The 19,561-nt window shown below is 46.7% G+C and overlaps 10 protein-coding genes across 10 annotated transcripts; 8 read left to right on the plus strand and 2 right to left on the minus strand.

The window, feature by feature from the left end:
• Nucleotides 1-73: 73 nt before the first annotated feature.
• VTN00DRAFT_9520 (uncharacterized protein) lies at nt 74-901 on the plus strand (the record flags this gene model as incomplete). Its single annotated transcript, XM_069436490.1, has 1 exon — nt 74-901. The coding sequence occupies one exon, from the start codon at nt 74-76 to the stop codon at nt 899-901; it is 828 nt and encodes a 275-aa protein (XP_069285105.1).
• Nucleotides 902-1,882: 981 nt separating this feature from the next.
• Nucleotides 1,883-2,805, minus strand: VTN00DRAFT_9521 (uncharacterized protein; the record flags this gene model as incomplete). Its single annotated transcript, XM_069436491.1, has 2 exons — nt 1,883-1,903; nt 1,960-2,805. The coding sequence occupies 2 exons, from the start codon at nt 2,803-2,805 to the stop codon at nt 1,883-1,885; spliced, it is 867 nt and encodes a 288-aa protein (XP_069285106.1).
• Nucleotides 2,806-4,701: 1,896 nt separating this feature from the next.
• On the minus strand, nt 4,702-5,415 carry VTN00DRAFT_9522 (uncharacterized protein; the record flags this gene model as incomplete). Its single annotated transcript, XM_069436492.1, has 1 exon — nt 4,702-5,415. One exon carries the CDS (start codon nt 5,413-5,415, stop codon nt 4,702-4,704), a length of 714 nt encoding a protein of 237 aa, XP_069285107.1.
• A 1,630-nt stretch (nt 5,416-7,045) lies between these two features.
• On the plus strand, nt 7,046-7,636 carry VTN00DRAFT_9523 (uncharacterized protein; the record flags this gene model as incomplete). The annotated part of the gene is made up of 2 exons (XM_069436493.1): nt 7,046-7,558; nt 7,616-7,636. The coding sequence occupies 2 exons, from the start codon at nt 7,046-7,048 to the stop codon at nt 7,634-7,636; spliced, it is 534 nt and encodes a 177-aa protein (XP_069285108.1).
• Nucleotides 7,637-7,762: 126 nt separating this feature from the next.
• VTN00DRAFT_9524 (uncharacterized protein) lies at nt 7,763-8,435 on the plus strand (the record flags this gene model as incomplete). Its single annotated transcript, XM_069436494.1, has 2 exons — nt 7,763-8,332; nt 8,391-8,435. 2 exons carry the CDS (start codon nt 7,763-7,765, stop codon nt 8,433-8,435), a joined length of 615 nt encoding a protein of 204 aa, XP_069285109.1.
• A 417-nt stretch (nt 8,436-8,852) lies between these two features.
• VTN00DRAFT_9525 (uncharacterized protein) lies at nt 8,853-9,723 on the plus strand (the record flags this gene model as incomplete). The annotated part of the gene is made up of 2 exons (XM_069436495.1): nt 8,853-9,159; nt 9,209-9,723. 2 exons carry the CDS (start codon nt 8,853-8,855, stop codon nt 9,721-9,723), a joined length of 822 nt encoding a protein of 273 aa, XP_069285110.1.
• Nucleotides 9,724-10,955: 1,232 nt separating this feature from the next.
• VTN00DRAFT_9526 (uncharacterized protein) lies at nt 10,956-11,972 on the plus strand (the record flags this gene model as incomplete). The annotated part of the gene is made up of 3 exons (XM_069436496.1): nt 10,956-11,149; nt 11,203-11,834; nt 11,887-11,972. 3 exons carry the CDS (start codon nt 10,956-10,958, stop codon nt 11,970-11,972), a joined length of 912 nt encoding a protein of 303 aa, XP_069285111.1.
• A 1,108-nt stretch (nt 11,973-13,080) lies between these two features.
• Nucleotides 13,081-13,554, plus strand: VTN00DRAFT_9527 (uncharacterized protein; the record flags this gene model as incomplete). Its single annotated transcript, XM_069436497.1, has 1 exon — nt 13,081-13,554. One exon carries the CDS (start codon nt 13,081-13,083, stop codon nt 13,552-13,554), a length of 474 nt encoding a protein of 157 aa, XP_069285112.1.
• A 967-nt stretch (nt 13,555-14,521) lies between these two features.
• On the plus strand, nt 14,522-15,137 carry VTN00DRAFT_9528 (uncharacterized protein; the record flags this gene model as incomplete). Its single annotated transcript, XM_069436498.1, has 2 exons — nt 14,522-15,056; nt 15,106-15,137. The coding sequence occupies 2 exons, from the start codon at nt 14,522-14,524 to the stop codon at nt 15,135-15,137; spliced, it is 567 nt and encodes a 188-aa protein (XP_069285113.1).
• An 857-nt stretch (nt 15,138-15,994) lies between these two features.
• Nucleotides 15,995-16,676, plus strand: VTN00DRAFT_9529 (uncharacterized protein; the record flags this gene model as incomplete). Its single annotated transcript, XM_069436499.1, has 2 exons — nt 15,995-16,465; nt 16,542-16,676. The coding sequence occupies 2 exons, from the start codon at nt 15,995-15,997 to the stop codon at nt 16,674-16,676; spliced, it is 606 nt and encodes a 201-aa protein (XP_069285114.1).
• Between the last annotated feature and the right edge of the window lie 2,885 nt (nt 16,677-19,561).

Below are 19,561 nucleotides of genomic sequence, written 5' to 3' on the forward strand. Positions count from 1 at the left end.
TAATAATAATAATAAGAGAAGTGGTACCTTCGCTTACTATGTCCAGGTCCAGGATGACACCCAATCAGCCTTTATGGAGACTCCTGCGCGAGATGCTTTAATTAAGCTGGCTACCAATTCAAGTTTGACTCGTGATGCGTCCGCGCCGCAAGATCTCAGTGATCAGCGAAAGCAAGAGCTTGAGAAGGACCCAGCGCTCATTAGTCTGAAGCGCAAGCGCGACATGCTTCGGGCTGAGTTGATCGCACTACACCACCAGTTGCGCAACGGTCGCGGCACGGATCTATACAGGGAGTTCCAAAGGGCTAACAACAAAGTCAGATCGGAAAGAAAGAAACTGTACAGGGCCGCCAAGGACCAGGAGCACACTGAGTTTTTTGAGAATGTTGGAAATCACATTATCGAGCAAAATTACCAGGGTAATCCGATAACTTTTGAGGCAGACGTCTCCCATGTTGTGCCGGAGAGAAAGGCTCTTGCGGACCTTGAGTTTAAGAACAGAGATGTGGACAAGGTCAACGACGCAGAACTGGTGGAGGACCGGATCCGTTCCCTGGAGTTGCGCCTGGCTCTCCATAATCTCGACGTACCAAGAGCACTGCAGAGAAGAGTCCGTTTCGATGGACCTTCAGTTGACGTGATCGCTGAGAACCCTACTTCGCTAAAGAGTGAGACTGGACTTGAATGCCCAGTATGCCTTGGTCGCGCCAACATCCACCCTAGGGCCAAAATGTACACATATGCTCGCAAAGATACACTGCAGAGGCACTTTGCGACCCACAAGCTGCGGCAAAGCTTTCCAGACGGCCGAAAATGCGACTACCCTGGTTGTGACATGGTTTTATACACTCTTCCCAAGTACAAACTTCACCAGGCTAAAGCGCACAATATCATTTTATGATATGTATATAGACTACTGTCAGAGAAACTCGTGATATATAGTCGCTCGTCAACAGGCAGAATTTTTTGACCTTTTTGTGATCAAATTCTATAACCTCTATCAGCAGCTAGCACATGAGAATTACAACCCACCCACCAAAGTAGGTGCAACTGCATGAAAGCAACGACAGGCGTGTTAATTGTTTATTCTAGAACTGAGGTCAAGCACAGAGCAAGGTATGCAGCGTCAGGCACCGAAGTGAATGTCTCTAATCATTTCATCAGGCACATTGCATGCTCCAACATATGCTTGGGGACAGCAATGACCTCTACGAAATCATTTACGTTGCAGAGAGCCAGGGTTTTAACTGTGCGAGTCGATCGATCTCGTTATCAGGAAGGCAAATCTTCCCTTCGTCAGATGCTTCTACGTCTGCACAGTTACCGCTGCACAGCAGACGTACACAGCTGTCGCGAGTTCTATGAAGATTTGATTATAGTCAATGACGAGGCTCTACGATGGAGAAGAGTAGTAGTCGCGAAGAATGGCCCACCATTAGCATTTGTCAAGAAATACGTTTCTAGAAGGAAACAATGTCGCCTTAACGGAGAATGAACAAACCGTCCGTGGGCTCATCCATAGCTGAGCTGAGCTGGATGTCCAACGTACTGAAATTTATCATGTGGAATTCCGTTCCTCTGCCTGGAGAGCATTCTCACTGCTAGAGCTTGTCTACAACAATCGCCATGTACCGCAACTGTATCATTGTGTGCCCGTAAACCTCGTGGTACATTGCGCTAGCAGATACAAATATTGTTAAACCAAGGGAACAAAGGTCCACAACCAAACAAGCCTGCCAAAACGAAATAATAAGAACGAAAGTACCGACGTAAGGAGTAGGGAAGTTCGGTAATGGTCTACAATAACACCATCATAGCAAAGACAGTAAATAAGCTTGCACCAAGGGGAGCCACTATTGACCAATTTCCTTCTGAAGTGGAATCAGAGGTTGAGATCGAACGTCTAATAGACGCTGGATCGGCCGTTCCAGTTACAGTTATCACCGTCACTGGGCTCACAATTAAAGGAAGGTGAGTAGAACTCGAGGCAAAGATATCCTCAGAACGAGGGTGGGGAACCGAAGAAGCAGCAGAAGCAGCAGAAGAAGTCGAAGCAGTAGCAGTAGTAGAAGCAGTAGTAGAAGCAGTAGTAGAAGCAGTAGTAGAAGCAGTAGTAGAAGCAGTAGTAGAAGCAGTAGTAGAAGCAGTAGTAGAAGCAGTAGTAGAAGCAGTAGTAGAAGCAGTAGTAGAAGCAGTAGTAGAAGCAGTAGTAGAAGCAGTAGTAGAAGCAGTAGTAGAAGCAATAGTAGAAGCAATAGTAGAAACAGTAGTAGAGGCAGGGGAGAAAGCACCAGAAGAAGCAGTGAGAGAACTAGAAGCAGCAAGGAACGGGCTTGAGGATCCTGCAACACGCCCTGGAACAAGACTAGACACTGGGCTGGATATTGGGTCGCTGCTACTCCTCCTTGCATTTTGGAGAAAAGCACCCATTCTGTCACCTGGGTTGAGTGCAAAGACCATTCCAGCATGACAGTGAGATGATGGTTGGCTCTGTTTGCAAAAGAACCATTGCGGATCAAGAGAGTTGACAGTCAGAGTTATGACAAGGTTGTTCTTGTCCTCAGGATTGAATTGGTTGAATCCAGTATCAAATTCTCCGATGGAAGAACATGGCTCCGCGAGGCTTGACTGTGTCAAGGTATGATTCACGTTGTGGAATCTGAACTTGACTTGGTCACCGATGTTCGCATTTAGTCTGTTCGGTACAAACATCGGTGCATCATTAGACCCGACTGAAATATGATGCACCACTTGATTTTCTGTTTCGCCAAGCTCGACCGTGACCTTGTCGTCAAAGCTAAACATAAGTGTGAGAATGAAGCCTTGGTTTGGGACGGGAGACGAACTCAACGCTCATTGATAGTGCCCGAAGGGCAAAGAGTGTAGAATAAAAGATGTATACCAACATTTTGTTGCAATGCTGCTGATGCTGCAATACCAAAGTGGACAATATCAAACATCTGGGAATGAGCCCGAATCGTGCATCCACCTTATATAACCAGTTATACCAGAGGCCATACTTCCCCCGTGCCACGGTTGAGCCGCTTAGTCCTAGCACTCCTAGGCAGTAGATGTAGCTGAACACACGCGCTTGTCCTCAGTTTAGAATGGCGTGCCGAAACAGTGGCCTGCGCTTTCAAGGGGAAACTCACATCAGCAGGAAACCGTCTTTGCATATTGTGGTTCTACCTATGATGATAAATCACTTAAACTATTCATCTTATTTAACTACTTTCCAGATGTATCGATGACTAATCATCCTTAAGCTGCCCCGTGTCAAACTTCCCCAAATGGGAGCACCACTTGGCAGTACCGCCTTCCAGCCTGTCACACCCACCACACCAGCTGGCTGACTTGCACACCACGATGTTTGAGATCCGTTATATATTTCTTCAACCCTATCAGTTGGATACCACAGTTTGCACTGTGCAGTGCCCAAGAATTTAGTCTACCATATATTGCAGCAGCTTTCACATCTTCCTTGGATTGCTCGCCGGCTAATGTCCATACCATTGGTCAGCAAACGGAGACAGAGCCCAGAGGTATCACACCCTCTTCCTAGGTGGTCTTCCAACATCATCGACACAGCCACTAGATCATATAGATCCCAATGCTGAGGGATGGTTTCGCATTGCTGAGCGATGGTTGAGAGAAACCAGAGCCGGCAAATTCCTTCAGTGAATAGTTCATTCATTCGCATATCGCGTTGCAAATTCTGATCCTCCAGTTCCCTTTGACGAATCTATCCCTCAAAAAGAGTCTAATGCTCCATTATCCTTATAAAGTTGTGCTTCTCAAGAAAAGGATAAACCGAGAATATCCAGGCATAGGTTGCTTCTCTTGAACAGACTTGCGATATATCAACTGAAACCGAGCACCAATCATCCTATTTATAAATTAGCAAGAGGCAGGGAATATGCTATGACACACATACCTTCGTAAACTCCTGATCATCGACCTCTTTTCTAAGGTAGATGCTGTAAACGCCGCAGCGTAACTGTTGCTGTTTAGCTACCACTTGGTGCTTCCAAGTTGTTGGATACACACTTCAATGCGGAAGTTTCCCCATCCATATTTTTCGGCCATTTTCCTCAGCAATCTGTCTGGGTCGATATAGGTTTCTCCACGGACATGGGTGGGCTTGTCTTTGAAGACTTTGGGTTCCATGATATTTCTGCTTCTCAAATTTCGAAGTGAGATAGTACAGAATTCTTCCTGGTGACATGCGGCGGTATTTATGGGCTTCATCCTGCACCAGCCCAGATTGCGGTAGTGCACAGAGCCAATTATTGTATCCGTTCCTTCTGATACACATACGTACGTATTATTATGACTAGTGTGTTCCAAAAAGCTGACGTTTCCAGGTCCTTGCCAGGATCAACATGAACGTAATTGCAGACCAAGCGGCTGATTTGATGTTCCACGCATAGAAGTATTCCCAACCTCGAACAGCCCGAAGTCAAAAACTTGCACTGATGAGGTAGTGATCTTGATCTCTTGCCTTCAAGTGTTCATACGAAGATTGGTGATGCGCGACACTAGAGCTACTCAAGGTCCTTTGTTGCCGAACCCCTTCGTTGACTCCCTTGGGGCCTATCTTCATCACAGTTCCATTGTCAAGAAAAAGCACCAAAACACTCGCGAACACACGCACACATAAGAAAAAGAAAAAGGAAGGAAAGACAAGCAAGGACATCCTAATTACATCCCCAGTCGGTTCTTGATGCATTGAACGTCGTTCTCTAGGACACTTAGTCTCAACTGCATCTCAGACTGATACTGTAAGGCCTCCAGTTGCAGTCGGTATTCATGGAAACGGTCCAATGTCAACTTGAATCGAGTATCTCTCGCCCATGATGGCCTGAGTTCATCGTGATCCACATGAGCCGCTAACCATCTGTGATTGGATCCGCATTCAACATTGTTGCTGGCCTTTGACACCTCATAAGCAGGCTGCGAACCACGATGACCTATGGGATGGAAGTGCGAATGACTGCCAGCCTCTTCGTGAGGCACGGGCTCAGAGCCACTCAGAATGAATTGGAGTCGTTTCGGATCTTGAAGGCTGTCCCAAATCAATTCAAGCGCAGTTTCAAGGCGTCCCCTATCAAGCGGATCATCTCGAAAGAGATCTGACCTATTCAGATCACTTTCCATGGTTTCGAGTTCGCCGGGCGTTAGGGATGTCAAGTCATCGGGAAAATCAGGTCCAAAGGGAAGCACCGCGACACTTATACCGAGCAGGGTAATATTGAATCTCCATCCAAGCGGTGGTCCCTCTTGAGGTCTATTTCCCAGAACAAACCCATCAATTGGGTCCCTTGAAATCTGCTGAAGCTTCCACAGCAACCATCGCAATTTGTCTCGCACATCCTTCTGGGTGAACCTCCCTTCATGGACTTTGGTAAGTGCCATGCAGAGGATATCCCATGCCTCAATATTCTTCTCATCTCTTTCTTCCCAAGTCCTTTTTTTTTAAGTCCTCGTAAAGTTCAGTCCCGATTCTTGGTCGCCAATCGACTTCCGGACGACGAAGGATATCACGTATCTGGTTTGAATTATGGAGTTTGTATGGTACGTCGTAGGTCGTAAGAAGGTAGCTGATGATGAGAAGTAATTGTTCAAATCTTAGGCGTGATTGCGTTAACTGATGGACTTGGGGTGCCGCTGAAGACATCGCTTTATTTTCAAGCTGTGGCTATACTGAAGCTGACCGTGACTGACTGAGATTGTGGATACTCGAGAAATTGAATGGGACTTGATGATGTTTGAATGACTAGTCTGTGGTCCAGCAGAGAAGACAGAACAAGTAAGAGATTTTGTCCTGCGTCGCAGGTCCAACAGTCCTGCTTCTGATATAGAGGGATTATGACACTTATACTGTACAACAATTATAGCACGCCCTAGTCTCCTTTTCCAGCATGTTTTCCTCTTTGGGGGCCGGTGGTGTGTTGGAAGGGAGGAGGTTTCGCCCTTGGCTTTCTCCACAGGTATAGCAGGTAATATTCTCGATCATAGATGTGATTGTAGTGCATGCTGCATAGAAGATCTAGGCGCAGTATTAAAATTACGCATACAGTGGTCTCAGTAATTCTGAGGTGCTGGCAGCCAGCCATAACGACGACGTCCTGACCGAATAATTTTGAATTGGCTTTTTATTTCTGTACCCTCGGGCCTTGTGCGTTTATTTATTTCTATTTCTTTTTCTGTCTCTCTTTTTTTTTTTTTTTTCCTTTTTACTTTGTAGAAATAGACCTCGCCATGACCCGGACCGTGGGTCCCTCTTCGCGACCCGCGACCCGCCCCTCCGGAGGGGAGGGTCGTAGACTGACGACCCTCACCGCACCTGAGGGTCATAAAATCTTTGGAGGGTCACCCGCCAAGCGACCCTCACGACCCGCATATGCATAAATTTCTCACGCTTTCCCTAATTAGGATGCATAAATCTGCTGACACACACTCGTAAATTACTGTTTCTTATACCTGTTTCGTATGTCCGACTGCGAATCCATCTTTTTCTATCGAACCCCTACGTATTTTTATGAAATATGCCTTTTGAATAAGTCTCCTTGCTCAGTAATACTGGATTGACACTTTTTTCTGTCTCAGTAACACCATTGTGGTGTGTATTGAGAAGAGTTGGAGAGAGTAGCATGTAACAATGGGGAAATATATTTTGATCATAGACGGTAGTTGCACCATAATCTGGAGAACTTCGACAGTCTTGGTGTTTAGCCTCAAACCTCCGAAAATCCTGACTTAATTATATTCAGCATATAGTATTCACTCTCTCGATACTTATGCTTGTCAAAATTGAGCGAAATATATCGATTAAGTCCAACTATGTCCTGCCAAAGTCCTAGGGTCGCGAGGACGAACCTCAGTTCTAGCCAATTAGCATGAGGAGTATCAAATGTGATGTGTGATTTTATCTTCTTGTGTCCACAGAGACAAACAATTGTCTACAAGACTCAACTACCCCTGAGTTCTTCGCTGAACTGCAAAGGAAATCTGGCAAGTCTTCCCTCTCCTAACCATCTTCACGATGTCCCAGTTCTCCGACCCATTCTCATCTGCTTATGGGGGTCCACCCTCGGATTTTCTTGAATACATTGCTGATAATGGTCCAAATCAGCTTTACTCTCCTATCCCATCTGGAAGTCAAGATACCTCCCTTCCGTCGTCTGAGCCTCGAGCGGCACCTGATTGTCTTCCTCGGATTTGCCCGGATCGGATCCGATCATTCATCGTGTACTCCCCGGAAATGGGTCATGAATTCGTGCAGTGGTGGCTTCAGACCGATTTTGGGAAAAAGAAACAGATATCTTGGGATGCGAAGCGAGCTGCGCAGTGTTGGAAAAATTTTGATCAAGTTGTGCTTGAGAAAGATGGAAAGCCTGGGCTTATGTGCCAGCAATGTCGGAAGGTGCTTGATCACCTGGGATGGGCTTATTCCGGGACATCTTCAATGAACAAGCATTACAATGGGATCAATTGCCGGAAAGCGGTCTCAGCTGCAGGGAAGAAACCAAACATCAAGCTTGTATTAGAGCATGTGGTATGTCCAAGACCTGACTCTGACTGTGAGCAGCCCAACTCTGACCTCGACGTCCAGGCGCAGAATGCGACGGTATGAAGATTTGATGAGTGAGTCTGGCAGCAGAAGCTTGCTAAGCTCCTTACTGTCTTGCATCTTCCTTTTCTTTTTCTCGAGCACACTGAGTTTCGTGATCTGATCTCTTACGCCCGGCTGGCACTATTAATGCCAGAAATTCCTTCTGCCAAGGTTATGTGCCGGCAGCTTCGAGACCTCGTCCGTGACAACCAAAAGAGTATTCTTCAGAAACTCCCTTCTGGTGCGAAGCTATCACTTGCCCTGGATTGCTGGACATCTCTATTCTGGCAGGCATTTATGGCGATTACAGGATACTTCTTGGACGAACACTGGGAGTATCATGAGATATTACTTGGATTTGAACATTTACATGGATCTCATTCCGGTGCAAATCTGAGTGAAGTGCTCCTCCAGCTGCTGCAGGAGCACCAGATCACAGATCGAGTGCTTGCGGTGACCACTGATAACGCTTCTAATAATGTTACTCTCATGGCAAGTGTCCATGAGGCGATTGAGTCACTACAATCCTTGAACGATGTTGTTATTATTCGGGTACCGTGTATTGCACATGTGATCCAGCTAAGCCTCAAAGATCTCCTTGGGAAGATGAAGGCTGCTCTAAAAAATGATACAGCTGAGCAGGCATGGTCTGATGACCGGGTGGATAGTCTTCGTGCGAGACAGCAGAAACGCGAGATCGTGGACACTCTGAATAAGGTGAGACACCGTGACTTTATTAGCAATTTATCATTCATTATCCTAACGTGTTTCTTAGGTTCGAAGCCTTGCGATTTATATCAACGCGAGTCCTCAGCGCTGAGAGTCATTCTACAACTTGCAAACCAAGGAGCCGAAACTTGTGCCAATCCAAGATGTTGCTACTTGATGGAACTCCATGTTCTTAATGCTTGTATGCGTAAAGAAACTCCAGCAGGCCTTCGATGCTTTCTGCTCTCAGTATGACCAAGAGCACTTTTCCTTGAGTCAGGAGCAGTGGCGGCAAGTGGACTATCTTATCTGCATTCTTTAGCCTTTTCACCGATTCACAACCCTTCTCTTGAAGTCTAAGGATGTCACTATCCATTGGGTCTTTAAGGTCTACAATAAGCTGTTTGACTACCTGGAAAAGTTGATTAGACAGCTTCGATGGAAGAGAGTTGCGTGGAAGTAGGTGATGCTTGCATCCCTCGAAGCGGCAAAGAACAAGCTCTCAGTCTACTACCGAGACACTGACAACATGGATGGTGATCTCTACGCCATTGGCACCATCCTTTCTCCGCAGGATAAACTTCAGTTCTTCTCAACCGCAGATTGGGACCCAGAGGAAGGCGGAATTGATTACCGAGCAACCTATCGCCAGAGCCTTGAGTCCTCTCTCGAGAAGTACTCGGAGAATCTTGCCCAGGGGCAGCAGATATTGGGTGCTCCTCTGGCGAGTACGGCAACAGATGAATTTGATTTAGCCTGTGTTCGAGACGAGTCGCAGCAATCTCAGATTCCACAGCCAGTTCAGTCGGACGAGCTTACAAGGTATCTTGATAGCAGTGAGTGTCTCTTGATCTCGATGGAAATAATGACTGATTTCTCTTTTAGACACAGTCCCAAATGCCCAGCCTCGAACCTGGTGGAAATATCACCAAGATGAATTCCCTCGAATGGCAAGGCTTGCACGAGATGTTCTCTCTATTCCCGCTAGTGGTGCAGGAGTAGAGCGGCTTTTCAACTCTGCACGAGATATCTGTCATTATCGTCGAGGCTCTCTACAGCCTCAAACGTTTTCAGACCTTATGATGTATATGTGTACATCACGGTTCGAGATTCATGAAGAAGAGCGAATAATGCTCTCTGAATATCTTTCGGCTCAGGAGATACAGGCTGCAAAGGAAGAGAGAACACAGCAACAAATCACTGTTGATCCAATTAGTGATGATGAAGAGGATGAAGGGCCTTCTACCGAGCTCCAAGCAACTTCACAGCCCCGAGCAACTTCGCATGGTCTATCTGCAAAGGCACTTGGCAAAAGACGCCTAAGGAATATAGCTAAGGATGCGGAAAGTGATCAGGAGGATGATAGTAAAGTGACGTCCCTGCCAGAGATGCAGCACTGAGTGTCAGGTAGAGTTCGCAAGCGTTCAAGGTTGCTTGATGGATATGAGACGTAGAACATGCAGTTTAGTTCGTTTAATTCATCTGTTTATTCCATTTTGATTCAGTGCTTTCAGGGGAATAAAGCTAACCAAGTAGACCTACAAATGCTGTAAGCGAGATACTCAAAAATACCGCTAAAATCTACACAATTTATGCACCTCGTGACCTGCTGATTTTGCATTGTTTTACGACCCTGAGGGGAGGGTCGTGGCCCTGAGGGTCGGGTCCCATCATCAACGACCCTCCCCTCATAGAGGGTCAGGGTCGGGACTCACGACCCAGGAACCTCCGTGGTCCGGGTCGCGGTCCGGGTCGTCAGGGTGACCCGCGGGTCGTGGCGAGGTCTAGCACCTATGTCCAGACGTCTTCGTTCCTCATCATTGCTGGCTTTTTGGAATAGTAATGTCAACAGGGCTAGTGCTAAGATGTTGCGGGAAATTATATTCATTCTGCAAGATTGTAACGAAACCAGTCAACGACAGTGATATAGAGTATCTTCTGCGGACTGAGGTACCTCTGCTGACCACTGGCATACATTGACCTGACCGTGGGCGGCAGCGTCATGAACTTCCAAGAAAGCACACGACTTTGCGTGCACAGAGCCAATGAGCTCCTCTTTCTGCCTCAGTTGGCTCACTTACCACTCCAGCCGCCCTATCTTTCTCAAATTCTGGCTCGATCGGCAGGGAAAGTGATAGCGGTTGGAAAGAAGCCACGGTTTATGCGGCCTGGGTTCAGAAGCGTGGCACCTTGAGAAATTATCATGTTTATAAACCAGTATCCTCGGGATACCCAGGCACGGCCCATCAGCGCCATTTCCATACTGTCCGAGATGAAGATCATTATTGTGGGTGCCGGCATCTCCGGTCTCGCTACATACTTATTTCTCAAGAAATATTTTCCTTTTGCAAACGAAGTACGGGTCTATGAGAGGCCTCAAACTCCCCGTTATGAACACTCTCATACAACATCGAGCGGACGGGGATCAGTCTTGGGAGTCTCCGCGAACGGCTTACGTGTGCTTAGAGACTTAGGGCCAAAGTTGATGGACAGAGTTCTCCGCGAGGGTTCCATATGCAAATATTTCCTATTTCAAAATGCAAATGGAGTGCCACTGGGAAGGATACGAACCGGACGACGCGACGACGAGTTCTGCATTTCTATTAGTCGAGACGCTCTATGGAAAGCCTTGATGGCGGAAGCAGGGGATGTTGTCACGTATTGCGAGGTCACAACCATCAAACATAATCTGGAGACTGGGAAAGCCGTCGTAAAATTAGGTGAGTTTGGCGAAGATGAGGCGGACCTAGTCATCGGAGCGGATGGCATAAACAGTGTCGTAAGGAGGCACCTGCTCGGAACCGAAAACTTCCGTCCGCGGTACAGGTGAGCATAGCATAAAAGAAGACGGAGGTATCTCCTAGACTGACGTTGAGCAGCGGCCACGCATGGGCTGGCGGGTGCATGGATCTTGAATCATTTCCAGGACGATACGAAAGGAAGGATGCCATGGTCTTCACAATCGGCAAGGGCGGCCTTTTCTGTTACTCTACAGGCAGCCGACACATGTTAACTTGGTTGTCTATTTTTCCCGGAGGACAGCCCTTCCTCGGTAATCCTAAAACCCAGCTTGCCCGCCAGAGAAACTGGGAGGACCCCTTGATTGGGAAGATCATCGCTGAAGCGGAACCAAGTCACGTATATGGCATCAAAGCTCTCCCAAAGTTACCGATGTGGGGGGCAAATAGAATTGTTTTGGTTGGAGACTCAGCCCATGCCATGTCACCTATCACGGGGCAAGGGGCGTCGCAGAGTGTGGAAGACGCGCAAACCCTCGCTTTGCTTCTAAGCAATATGATGCGGAAGTTTCATGCTGATGAAGCGAACAGCAATTCATGGTCAACTACCATTGAGCGAACCCTGTCATTGTACTATGATATGCGTCACCGACGAGTTGAGGAAATTGCTGCTGTGGGTCGCGCTCTTGATAAACGCATGCTCAAAACGCAGCCTTTGGCAGAGTATATCAGACACGCTCTGTTTCGGGCAATCAATAGCTTCCCATATATAAGTGAGTGACATAATTTTCAGTATGCGGCTGATGCTGACAGAATATTGGACAGCCAGAAAACTAGTGGGCAGCTTAAATGAGCGGCTCTATGGCTGGGACGTGACAGAGGGTGTAGCGTCCGTGATGAACAAGGATTGAGCATAATGAAGGATACAAGCAGCAAAGGTTTCGACCCTGGAACAATCAAAATAAGAATCTCACCCGAGTCCACGGCTATTATTAATGGTGAACTTTCACTGCTGAAAGAATTCCATAAGGTTAAGCTAGACGCTGATATATGAGATTTCTTGGAAGATGACATTCATCTTTTAAGTCAAAGGGCGCATTGAACCCTTGAGAGCCCAAGTTCAAAAAGGGGTTTCTTATTGTTCGCCTGCGAAAGAGAGTCGCACGTGAATCCAGTGTATTTACTGCGAGCAAGATCTTCTCCCTGCTCTAATCTTCCAATTTCCCCTATTTATCCTGTTGCCTCATTTTGAATAGCAATGTCAAAGGTTCTAATGCTAGGACGTTTGCGGGCAGTCATTTCTATTCCGCAAAACTACAACAAAGTCGGAGTAGGCGCACTGGTATAGAGTATCTTTGTGCTGTGCGGTGTACCTGTGCTGACCACGAGCATACATTGACCAGACTGTGGGCGGCAGCATCATGAGTTTTCAAGAAGGCACAGGACATCGCACAGTGCAACAGAGCTAATGATCTTCCCACCCTGCTTCTGTCAGCTCACTTATTATTTTAATGGCAAGAAATAACTACATATATATTAGCCGCCCTATGTTTCTTAAATTCTGGCTCAATCACCAGGGAAAATAGTAGTTGTTAAAAGAAGCCACGGTTTATGCAGCCAGGTTCAGAAGCGTGGCATGTTCAGAGGTTATGATGCTTATAGCCCAGTTTCCTCGGAATACTTAGGCACGTCTATCAGCACCACTTTCATCCTGATCGAGATGAAGATCATTATCGTGGGTGTCGGCCTTGCTACTTACTTATTTCTCAAAACGCAGCCTTTGGCAGAGTGTATAAGATACGCTCTGTCTCGGGCAATCAATAGCTTCCCATATATAAGTGAGTGACATTTGTCAGTATGCAGCTAGTGCTGACACAAGATTGGACAGCCAGAAAACTAGTGGGCAGCTTAAATGAGCGACTCTACGGCTGGGACTTGAAAGACTGTGTGGAGTCCATGATGAACGAGCAGCAAAGCTCTGATTCAGGCACAATCAAAATAAGAATTTCACCTGAGTCCATGGCTATTATCAATGGCGAATTTTTACGGCTGAAAGAATTCAATGAGGTCAAGCTAGACGCTGATATACGAGATTTCTTGGAAGATGCACATTCATCTTTTAAGTCAAAGAGCGCATTGAACCCTCGAGAGTCCAAGTTCAAGAAATCTCTCGTCCACTACGCAGCGATGGGAGATTGCTCTGAGCTTCTTCGCTTCCTCTTAGCAAATGGTGCTGCAGGAGACGATCGTGACCAGAATAGCCGAACGCCTCTTTCCTGGGCTGCAGAATATGGCGCCTTGGACTCAGTAAGGATTCTGCTGGAAGATGGAGCGGAAATCAACTCCATGGATGATATGTTATTGACACCTTTGTCGTGGCTGGTACACGCTGGTGGTACTACTTCGAAATTGGCCGCCACGGAAGCCTATATGAGGGAAAGGGGTGCAATGCTGAATCCTGAGGAAGATCAGAATGCTTTGAGTGACTTCTAGATATGGACTTCAAGCGTGCTGTTATTGTGAGATTGCCCACACTGGCCTTACACCTCCGGCCATCGGCGTCTGTTGGCCGCCGTGAGTGCAGAGCTGGATCTAGATGCGATTACAAAGGCGTCACGGGCCCGTTCCTCTCAACTTTTTGTAGGTCTGCAACATATTTTGGATCTTATCATGAATTAGTTGGTCTTTTCCTACCAAGAACCATCCGGAGTTTCGCCCGTAAGGTAAAGCAGTCAGATTCGTAGTCGTAGTCGAGCCCGGGTCAATAAATGACCTGTCTTCATCAACACTGACACTGCTTCTTCCTCCTCTTTGTTGCACACTCAGATCATTACTTCGATATACAAAGAGTTAATGTCTCTTGAGCGTTTACATTTTCAAGACTTCGGGGATTATCCTGCGCCATTCCGTAGCTTGGCTATGGATTCTGTCCTTTTGCTCAAGCGCCGAGGGTTATCGAACCATATTCATGTTCATGGCCATGGGAAACCGTGGGGTTAAAGGTAGGAATTTATCGTGGCTGTGCCGAACTGTTGCCCTCCGAATATTACTTGAATAGATTCACTATTCCTACCGACACTCAACCTGTCTATTACGCTACGGACGATCTTGACTCTCCTGCTACTGAAATGAATGATATAATGACCAGCACCAACTTAGGCTACACAGCTGACGATGGTAAAAGAGGATCTAGCTGGATTGTGATTTCTCATGCGCATCGCTTATCCATTCTTAAATTCATTTCAGAGGCATCTCCTGATGCTCTGGAACGCCTGCTTTTGTGCTTTGGCTGCCTTGAATCAGAAATATTTCACGTCTACAAGGTGGTTCTAAGCTTGTTGGAGCCAAATGCTTTCATTGGTACACCGGATATGGAACGAGCAAGAAGTTCCGCTGCAAGTATATACAATCCTATCCCAATCCTTTACCCTAGCTAACATGTTCAGTAATTAAGCTTCAGATGCTTGCCTTACGGCAGTCTCTGGGAGACAAATTTCCAATATCTCCGACAGATGGGCCAAGAGTCGAGGAATACCTGGAAGACGTACACTACGCTTCACATAGAGCTGCTTGCCCGCCACTAAAGCTCCTTTCAACATACGTGTTGAATGGCTTAGACATATTTGGAAAAGTCCCTGACATTGTTCAAAATGCCAAATCAAATATCGAGACTATCAACGAGATTGTTGAGCAGACGAATATTGAGAGGGGCCGGCGTCCAGAGAAAGGTGTCATCGACCTGGTCGCCCTTAGTCATTATTGGAAGCTACAGCGTGCTGATTCGCAATACAACGAGGCTGAGCGAAAACACTTGATCAATTCGAATATCAGTATTACGCGGACTCTTGAACAGTATCCCATTGGATGGAAAAACCTTCCTATCTCTGACCTCATGTGCTACAAATTTGACGATGATTATTATTGGAAGGGATTCTGGGATTCTGTAGAGCCTGGTCGCTTGGATGAGTCCCAATTGATCTATTTGATCAGAACAGGTACGTATCGTTGAAAGCACCATACACGAAGCCCTATTGACGGTCACAGCAGCCTGTGAACACTATTGCTACGATCCCTAATCAGGAGTACTGCATACCTACTTATCCTGTCCTGTCGAGCCAAAGTAAACTTTCTAGACCCAAACTGTGGTCAATGAGATGAAAGTTGACTTTCAAGGGATGGAGTTGATGTGCTACTGAGACGATGGGATGATGGTCAATTATAAATTCGCGTGCTTGATAATTTCGCTCTCCTTCAGTATCATTTCTCTCTGCTTCTCGCTAGCACTCTTCGACAGCGTAGTGAACATGATGACCTGACTCTCTTTTGTTTCCGCATCACCATCAGAGTGGATGGTCAGGCCACTTAATATGGGTCTTTAAATCCCCTTGTAGGTAGGACTTCTTGAGGATAAACGATGATGGTTGGTCAATTCAAACCGCCAATAAAACTGCATCCTTACACAGCCTCACCAGCCCCTACCCCTCTTTCTTCCCAAGACTTGGGATTTTTCTTTTATTGTGAGCGAAGGTAAAGTCTCTGAAAAGCGTATCATGACCCTAGAGTGCTTCCCGCTATAACGCAAAGAATACACATGCACCGTCGAGAAGTCTCTTTTAGGCACATTCGAACGAGATCGCTAAAACAGGCAAGGCTCAGCATTCAACACAGCTGAAACCCAGCTGGAGTCGAATCCCCGTAGTAGGGTTGTGTGCTCTTTACCTGTATTCCGGGCTAACCTTACGTGCTTTGGAACACATAGTGAGCTCAGTTAAGGTCCCTGTCTCTTTGGCGTTTATGTCGAGCAGGCACGGACGTGATTTTGCAATGGGAAGTATACAATTCATGGTAGCGACAGCTTTCAATTGCTGATTAATAAAGCAGGAAAGCCAGACTATTCAGGCCGCCCGGAAATGAGGTGAACGGGTTCGAAGCAATGAGTGTCCTGCTGGATGATTACGGAGATAAGCTCAAGATTACTGAAGCGGTGGTCAAGACCGCAGCAAGAAATGAGCGGAGCGGGGCTAAAGTGCTAGCTTTGCTGCTTGAGAAACGAGGAGATGAGGTTAAGATTACTGAAGAAGTGGTCAAGGCCGCAGCAAGAAATGAGTGGAGTGGAGAGAAAGTATTAGCTCTCCTCCTTGAGAAATGGGGAAATCAGGTTATGATCATTGAAGAGGTTGTCAAGGCTGCACTAGAAAATGGGCAGAGTGGAGAGAGGGTACTAGCTCTCCTCCTTGAGAAACAGGGAGGAAATTTTGAGATCATAGAGAATCTGGTCTCATTGATAGTAGGGAAGTTTTCGGTGAGAATCATGGCTCTCCTCCTTGAGAAATGGGGAGATGAGGTTATGATCACTAAAGAGGTGGTCAAGGCTGCAGCAGGAAATAAGGGGAGTGGAGAGAAGGTATTAGCTCTCCTCCTTGAGAAACAGAGAGGAAATTTTGAGATCACAGTATCTAGTCTCACTAATAGCAGGGAAGTTTTTAGTGAGAATCATGGCTTTCCTCCTTGAGAAATGGGGAGATGAGGTTATGATCACTGAAGATGTGGTCAAGGCTGCAGCAGGAAATGAGGGAAGTGGAGAGAGTGTGTTAGCTCTCCTTCTTAAGAAATGAGGAGATGAGGTTATGATCACTGAAGAGGTGGTCAAGGCTGCAGCAGGAAATGGGTGGAGTGGAGAGAAAGTGTTGGCTCTTCTTGAACAATCCCAAGATGGCACAGGAATCAAGACCAAGGATGAACATATATGGATACGGAAACTCCAGAGTACCGGATATAGTCTCCAGGAAATCGCAAATCTTCTGTTGGATGAAGAGCACGACTCCCCTTGGATATACTTCGAATCGGCTGAGATAGCTCATTTTGTGATTCACCCAAATAGACATGTTCCGCGATGTGCTCATCACTATTGTTCTGATCAACAAGAGTCATTAGAGGACTCTCAAACGTGGTTGCCAAAGCAGGGATCGGCAGCTGACGACTACAGAGAGGTGATTGAAATAATCGAAGAGCTTTGTGGTCTGGCTGGAATAAGCCCAACGACTCGAACAGAGTCTGACTGGATTGGATCCGTCAAATTCGACAAGGAGAATCAGTTGGCTGCTGTGTCGTATACATTAGCTACTGACGAAACCCGCATGCTCAGTGTTAACCGTCTCTGGTCGCGCATATCTCAGGCCTTGGAAAAGTTCTGCTGTGCCGCTGGTCTAATACAGGCAAGAAATCTTTGCTGCAACTCGTTTACATTTCTACGGCTCCGAAACGGAAATCATGAAGCGCCAGCCAAAGTACCCGGAGAAGTGATTCGGGTAGATTTCCGGCTTATAGTTGATCTGCCGGAAGCACTCAGGTCAGCGCAGGACCAAGCATCCGAGGAATCCGTTCACAACAAACTTCTTGCTGCATCTGAGGCAATCTTGATACTCGTTTCGCCGATAATAACGGACGGCCACGGAGTACGTGACCTTCAATGGTGCCTCCAGCTTTGTGCGTTGGCAGTTCAATTTCTATGTCTCGGTTTCCTTTCGTTTACGAAGGCACACATCGGCGCTATCCATCCTTTTTTCCTCGACGCTCAGCTAAGGCAGGTGACTTTACAGGGCCTTGAAAAGGGAGAGCACTTTCCATATCTAGTGGCAGAGCTGGTTGAGCTCACGTGTTTAGGAGGTATGACGCGTGGGCCGGTCTTGATGTTCCATGCTGGCAAAGATCTAGCACAAGTCCAAGATCCTGAGGTGGCAATAGGTCAGCAAAACGTCGGCCAGTGCGACATTTTAGGCCGCGCCGAAGACGTGCTAGACACTTGGGGTCCTAGGAACTTTATTTTTCGGAGAGATATGCGAGGACCTCCAGTTGCCATGAAATTCGCCAACAAAAGCGGGAAATGTCACTGGGCGCGTGGGATGGACGATGTCACCGATCTGGATTACATTAATCTCAAAGAACCTCTTCTAATCGGCGCATTTGTTACAACAAACACCAACTGTAGCCTTGTCAAAGCAGAGTGTTGGAAGAAGTCATCACACATCTTGGAGTACCTCGGTACGATGCATTCTTCCTGGGAAAAGTCACAGCAGGGGATCACGTTCCAATTTGCTCAATATGTGGGTGGACAACTCACACAAACTTGGAATAAGCAAAGAGGCATCACAGTGAAAGACATGGTTCTTTCAAAACCGGACAACGAACAACTCATCCAATTTATGGATGAGTACTGTGGCGTCCAGGTAAGCTACTGCACTGGAGTGGCTAGAAGGGTCCTTTTGCGGACACTCGTAGCAGATCTGATACCGTCATTTTCGAAGGACTTGTGCCTCGAATGTGCTATTTCCAAACTAAGGGACCAACTGTTGAAACCGGGAGAACTACAGACCTGGCTCCAGACTCTAGGAGATGACCTACAAGAAATGTTCTTAAAGGTAGTCAGAAAGATCCTCGATAACCTTCGGCCGACCGGAGTAGATCCTACGGGGAAGTCCTTCTGTATTGCTTGGCCATTTGAAGGCGACACAAGCCGTTGCTTCAAGATTTCTATTGAGCGCCATAGCACCTGGGTGAGGATTCTATCTGACTCGCAAGACTGTGCAACCTTTGCGTACATTACAACGGATTGTCTGGAGACAGATTGCTTCAAGTGCAGCGGAGTTGCTGACGCTAGTCATAATGATATTTGCGTCCTCGCAACAGCCGTGATCCGCCCCTTACGAGAGAAGCTGAGACATAGTTGGACGGTTAAATGGAGTGACGAACAACTTTGCTTTTATTTTATTTTTTGTGCCCTTGCTTAAAATTCATGGAATCAAGAAATCCATGCATCTGTGCAGAGACTTAGCAGGTTCAGCCTTAAAAGCTTTGATTGACTGATTGATTGATTGATCTCATTTACCCTGACCTCTCGCAAAAAGAGCGATATGCAGGCCACCATAACTATATATATATCTGAGTACATACATGTAGAGTATTCCACTTCCTGAAAATGATCTTAGAGCCTCATCAAGTCCTGCTGTGGCCTAATTGCCGTATCAGTGTTAGGCTGCCCTTGTGGCGCGCGACTCTGAAACTGCTGTGATGCCTCGGTGAAGTCTAGCACAGTTATGACTGTCCTAGCCTGTGAGATGGTGCCTAGCGTACCTTTCTTATCTTTGGTTGAGCCTCCTAGTAGACTGCTAAATGAGTCCCATACTTTACTCCATAACCTTCCTTGAATATCTCTTGAATTTGGACAGTCCACCAACAAGTGGGTGACTGTTTCTTATGCGCTGTATATGCACTGGTTGTTGTTGCAGAAGCCAAAGGTCTTGGTGTAGGTGAATAACCAGTTATGGCCTGTATGTAGCTGTGTTAATAGCTATGCCTTGTTTCTAGGCAGGCTCCCATTAGCCTTCTTGTGTAGGTTGCTGGCCGTTGATCTTCTATAGGTGACCGCCTTTATTAGATGACTTCCATTCCAGTTCCCACTGATTGAGGATATTGCTGTGGAGGCGCGCATTCTGTAACGACG

Source organism: Thermoascus crustaceus (assembly GCF_041956765.1).
Source record: "Thermoascus crustaceus strain CBS 181.67 unplaced genomic scaffold VTN00scaffold_7, whole genome shotgun sequence".
NCBI classification, from domain to species: Eukaryota; Fungi; Ascomycota; class Eurotiomycetes; order Eurotiales; family Thermoascaceae; genus Thermoascus; species Thermoascus crustaceus.